General features: G+C 35.6%; 1 protein-coding gene across 7 annotated transcripts in view; it reads left to right on the forward strand.

Moving 5' to 3' along the window:
- LOC149185411 (uncharacterized) overlaps positions 1–5,420 on the forward strand; it is a 272,063-nt gene extending 266,643 nt beyond the window's left edge. For all 7 annotated transcript variants that reach the window (XM_089417931.1, XM_089417926.1, XM_089417925.1 and 4 more), the window contains one exon: positions 5,058–5,420. In XM_089417931.1, the coding sequence (XP_089274057.1) occupies positions 5,058–5,117 (60 nt within the window). In that variant the 3' untranslated portion in view covers positions 5,118–5,420. The remainder of the gene's footprint in view (positions 1–5,057) is intronic.
- The last annotated feature ends 580 nt before the right edge of the window (positions 5,421–6,000 follow it).

Consider the following 6,000-nt stretch of genomic DNA (forward strand, 5'->3'; position numbering starts at 1 on the left):
ATTCCTTCACAATAAATTTTCAAACCAAGCTTACGCAAAAATTTAAGAAAATCTACACACCTTTTTTCACTTTGTAGGAGCTCGATATTGCCTCTGATGTATCTCTGTACTTTTCGATCATCTAGTTCTGAATTTGTGACCTGCAGTAGCCCTATGTGTCCTCTTTCCAATGCCACAAATCTGACCCAAATTGGATTCTCCAAGGAAGAGTTATGCGAAATCTCCCACAGTGACTTGATTATAGACTAGTTCAGTAGAGCGAACTTGTACGACGTGCCACGAGTCACTATTTCGACCTTTGGATTTGAAAGATGCATACAAGAAACTACAGTCCGTCCTCTTTTTGTACCTTCTTACGAAATTTCAATCCGATCCCCAGAGAGAAAGTTATGATGATTTTCCCCAGGTCACCTGTTTGGAATATTTCAGGAGTCTGCAAAAAGACCAACTTCCTCAGATCATATCTCTGCAAATTTAGCGCGAAAAGCTCTGAAATTCGAACCTGAGGTTCAGTGCGATTTCTTCTAAAATGGGGTTTTTTTGCAACTTCTGAAACGTCGCAGAAAAAAAGTTATAGCGAAAATGCCACGATGACCTGTTTGGAGTAGCGAAACCCTAGAATCTAAAGCTCTGATACCAAATGTTATGAAACCAGCTCAAGAAAAGATAGAAAAGATAGATCAACGCCTTAAAATTTAGCCTCTTCGAGGGGGCAACCTCCTTTACATTACATAAATAAACAATTCTTGGATGATTCAAATGACAAAACCTCCTTTCTATATATAAGAGTCTAAGGAGTCACAATATAACCCAGCTGACCTAACAATAATAATATAAAGCCACAAAAATAACAGTAGAGGGATTCTATGGGGCACATTAATAACATATGGGGATAATAGGGGCACAACAATATTAATAAGGGACGCAACTACAATAGTAATGGGGTAATTACTAGTATTATAGGGACCCAACACTCATACTTTATATGAAAACATATTATGTTGATTTCATCTAGTGTGACTTATGCCTTTCTGCATCCTTTCAAAGGAGGAGATCCTTTTCCCTCGATCATGCTTCTTAAGATAGAAGTAACGATCCACATTATTTGCAACCATATGACATGACATTATAAAATTTAAACATAAGTATGCATACCTTATTTTACCATTAGGTCATCTAGGCTCCTTCTAGCAGCTTCCTTGATTGAAGTGACTTCAACCCCTTGATCTACTTCTGCTTCTTTTCTTATGTCACCATGACATCATCCATGAATTCCATGAGTTGGAGTTCTTGATGAAACACTTGCTTTCTCTCTAGATTAGTGAATCCTTCGATTAGGATTCTATCAGAGAATCTTGAGGATCTTGTATATCCTCATCTAGCAGATGTTTCCTTTTGACTTGATGTATGATGAGACTTGTCTTGGATGACTTCTTTCTTTCCTTCAATGTCTAATGAGGTTTCCAAGAGTTATGTCCTTCATGTTTGACTATCATGGATTTTGTTCTTCATGATTCCCATGGTGATGCCACGAGCTCTTGCTCCTAATACTTTCATGATGCTACGATGCATCTTAATCTTATGGTCATATCTAAAGATTTAGGAACTTATGGTAGGACCCCTTTTTGTGAGAGATTTGTTGCTCCCTCTTTCTTTGGCCCTTTTCTTCAGCTTCCTCCATCTTTCTAGCGATATGAGCTTCTATTCACATTCTTTCTCTATAGAGACCACAAATTGTTGAATGAGGTACCCTTCTTATCATCTTTCCTAGATCTCCCAATTGAGATCTCATGAAGATATTCCTTTGTTCTTAGATACCATTTCTTTTGTGTAGGTCTAAGTGATGTGACCTTCTTTACTATAATTTCAAAGAATATATCTTCTAGCATTTCATATATCTCTTTATGTCTCCTCTTCTGCTACATAGGCATGGGAGGACCTTTGAGTGATTTCATATGAATCCTATGAGTCTCTTGATGCATTCAAGCACTGCTTGACTTTCAGAGACCTTTCCATAGACATCAATGACTTCTCTTTTCTATGAGGATTATGACAATCCTCCTTATTCTATGCAAGGACCTTTTCCATGAGGACTATGACTTTCCTCCAGTATTTCTATTTCCTTGCAAAACAAAGTCATTAAACCAAAAATTGATTAAACATGAAAGATACTTACTTGGCATGTGAAGAGGAGATCTTCACCTTGATGCTTCCTTTGCTTGAGTTGCCCATCACTAGTATCCTTTTATCAAGACTTCCTTGGAGACCTTCTAGCACCATGACATTAGTGATCTTGACATTACTGAAACTGCTTCGTGACCTTGAGATCATTTTGACTCCTAATTCATCTTTAAGGTATTTGAGCATATTGTTGACATGCTAGTGATACTGCTATCCCACAAGTGGAATTTATCACACTCAGTATTCCTCGGAGTGCATCAGCAAACACCTACATCGAGCATTATCCAAACTATGATAGTGATATAGGGAGACTTATGTTCTGATCTGAGCATCATGCTGTTCAAGATCCGAGACTGTGACAAGTATATTGTTATGACACTGTACCGAGACAGTGATGTCTTTGTGTAGAGAGGCATTGTATAGAGAGACTGTTTGCCTTCTTTTCCCGAGTTTCTGAAAGTATAATTTATGTCGAGACAGAGAAGAAATGTCTCCTTGTATCGAGGACTTGTATGGAGTTACCCAAACGATGGCATTTTCCCCAAGATCCTCAATAATTAAGCATCGTGAGTAGTATTGAGATCACCATGCTTATGTAATACTTCATCGAACTGTATTTCATTATGGAGAATATTTGAATAACCATTTCATCAAACTGTGGATATAGTTTTGCTGAGTAGACATCTCTGTAAGTGAGGATATGTGCATAAGTCGAGATAGAGTGAAACCTTTGTTAGGTCCGCACTAAGATATGTCATCCAATTATAAAGGTCCGCATTGTAGTCATGAGATCATGTAGTATTGCTGAGATTGTCAGATCAAGAGCTTCACTGTAATCTTGAAATAGTGCCAGGAGGGAGACTGTGATTTCACAGCGAGATCATATCACCTGAATTAGCACCAAATTCCTTTCTATGACTTGATCCGAGAGGGTTGACCGTCTTTGTGAAATGTATGCCGAGATGATAATGCCATAAGAGGATTGATCCTTACATTAGGTGTCCTAATATCACTGTATTGACTGCCCTTGACTGAACCATAGCTCTAATACCATGTTGAGAATTTAAGGGCATTTTATTTATTACAAATTCTCTTACTTGATTACTACTTGTGTACATCTTCTTATATTATCTTAGATCCTTATTATTGTGTGTGTTCAGTACATCAAATAGCAACCAAAACAATAAGACAGTGACACAATGTTTAGGCTTTCAAGCCAGGGCTAAAACCTCTCCTCTTGAGAGGAAAACCCTTCAATCTCTTCTTATAGATATTTAGTTGATGAATACCAAGACCCTTGACAAAATTTGACTCAAGATTACCTCCAAGATGCTTGTCACTATCCCCTACACTATTCGGCCTTCAGTCCACAGTCTATTATCTTTATGTCACTGCACTCCTTCAGATTTCGGTCTCCTTATACCTTCGTTGTCTTGACACAGTCCTCGGCTTCTATTCTTCGGCTGCCATAGTTCTTCACTTTACTATGAATAAGTTATGACACAGTCTTGAGACAGTGCGTTATATTCTTCGCTATACTGATGATGTTGGGACAGACTTCCACCGAGAGATGATAGGTGTATATACAGGCTTCACCGAGGGCTATACGATGTGTATCCAGACTTCACCGAGAGCTTTTCTGAGATATATATATATATATATATATATATATATATAAGAGACAGACTTCACCGAGACTTCCTGAGATATGTATCACTTTCGTTCACTGTGTATTGTGTTACTACTTCTTCGCTGTCTTGTTCAGAGATGATCCGAAGTCTCCTTGGTGTAATGCAACGTCACTTCTTATATATAGAGGTCAACGTTGGTATATTAGGCCGACATGAGAGCCTTAAGCTAGGCCGATGTATCATACAAGGAGATCATTGTCTTTACTTAGCTGACTTGCAAGGGGATAGTGACACTCGTTATTGGAGCATAGATCTTTTACAACATGACTTCTATAATACTTATGTTAAGACATAAAATCCTAAAGACATCAAGAAGAAGTCTTTGACCTATGGTAAACACATCTTGCTCATGAAACCCATGATGCAAGGAATAATAATAATTTGTTTCTTCTTTTACATAATATTATAATTACAAGTCATAATGAAAACCAAACCTAGTTATATTTCCTTCAACATATGTGACAACTAAAAAATTAAATCAGCATAAAACAATCTCAAGCCTGGATCTATGAAGCACTAGAGAGATCAAATTTCTTAAGGAGTATGTTTTTTATTCATTTAATATGAAGTTATTATTATATGACTTGTAATTAAATGATAATCAACCTAAAGAAATTTGATCCCTCTTGATGCGTGATAAACCCAGGTTTAAGATAAATTTAAGCTAGTGAACAACTACAAAAAGACTTGACGAGAACAAGCCACAAGACATGCCTCCTACAATTTAACCACTTTTCCATTAGACTAGAAACTTGTGCCCATTTTATACAATGCTTTAAAGCACATCTTACTACACGTGTAGGAGAGTTTTCTTTGGATAATCATTCCCCTAGGAATAATCTTATGCCCCATTTAAAGTTTGTTGTTGCTTTCAACTAATTCCATGGTAGTTGTCCATAGTTACAATTCTTGTGATGTTATTATCCATTAGCATTTTGTTAATTGAATTCAAATCACAAGTGTTTGTGAAATTTCTCTCATGTAATATGACTACCCATTGTTGGAAAAAAAGAAGATTATTGTCTAATTATTGTAATGAAATAACATGGAATTTATAAGGAAAAACTTGGATAGAAAGTTTGGTGACAGAGTACTCTGGGGAAAGGGTTATTTGATATCTAATAATTGAGGGATGTCATAAGTTTGTCATATTATTATTCTCAATGGGTTCTTTGATCTTTGTAGGTGAATCTTGTAACACAGTTATTGGCAGATTCTGGGCCTTTCAAGGATGGAGTTCTTTAAGTTTGATCTTGAATGGTTTGCGGAGTTATGTATATATTCTACCTGTTCCTTTGTATATTCATATCTACTTCCTTCAACAAAGTCGTATATGTGTTGTATATTGAAGTCTTCCATTTACAATGTCCTAATCTGCTTTTGAACAGTTAAAATTCACAACTTCAACTGACCATCTTGTTATTCAATATTATGAACAATTCATCAATTTACTCAAAAGTGTAAGCAGCAACATCTGATTAAATTCAAGATGTTCGTGTGGCACATGTAACTTGTGAATGCTATAGCAAAATCAAGTATATTCAGTAATCATAGGAGTAAATATCATACTATCACACACACTGTGATATCAGTGTTATAGACTGGGGGATTTTTTAATAGATGTCTGGAATATGTCATATAGATGCTGATGGGCTGTAAACCGAGCGCTTATATCCCAGCAATAGCAACTTGCAAGCATTTTGATTTGAAGCATAACAACTCATTGAAGCTAAAGCTAGTAATTATTGCAGATAACTCTAATGATTATAAAATTTAGACAATTGAAAAACGGTGATTTTGTAAAGCTAGGATTGTTTGAAAATGGATCATGTGATTTGGATAAGCCTTTTACTATTTAACATTCAAGATATTCTGAGAAATACATCAGAATTGAAAGTTTCCATGGGTATCATTTATTAAGAACAAGCATGATTGGGTGGCTATATCTTTAAGATTTACTTCATTAAAATATATACATGAGTGGAAATTGATAAGGTCAATTTAATAACATTAGATTTAACCATTACATTTAATATATAATTTGTAAATTTAATATAACAAAATAAAGTTAAAGTCCAATTTAATTAGTTGAAAAGAAACACTACTTCATATTATATATTATAGTTAT

The sequence above is a fragment of the Pinus tabuliformis genome, chromosome 3_2 (genome assembly GCF_031772625.1).
Source record: "Pinus tabuliformis cultivar Carrire ecotype Pingquan chromosome 3_2, CPIR1, whole genome shotgun sequence".
Classification (NCBI taxonomy): domain Eukaryota; kingdom Viridiplantae; phylum Streptophyta; class Pinopsida; order Pinales; family Pinaceae; genus Pinus; species Pinus tabuliformis.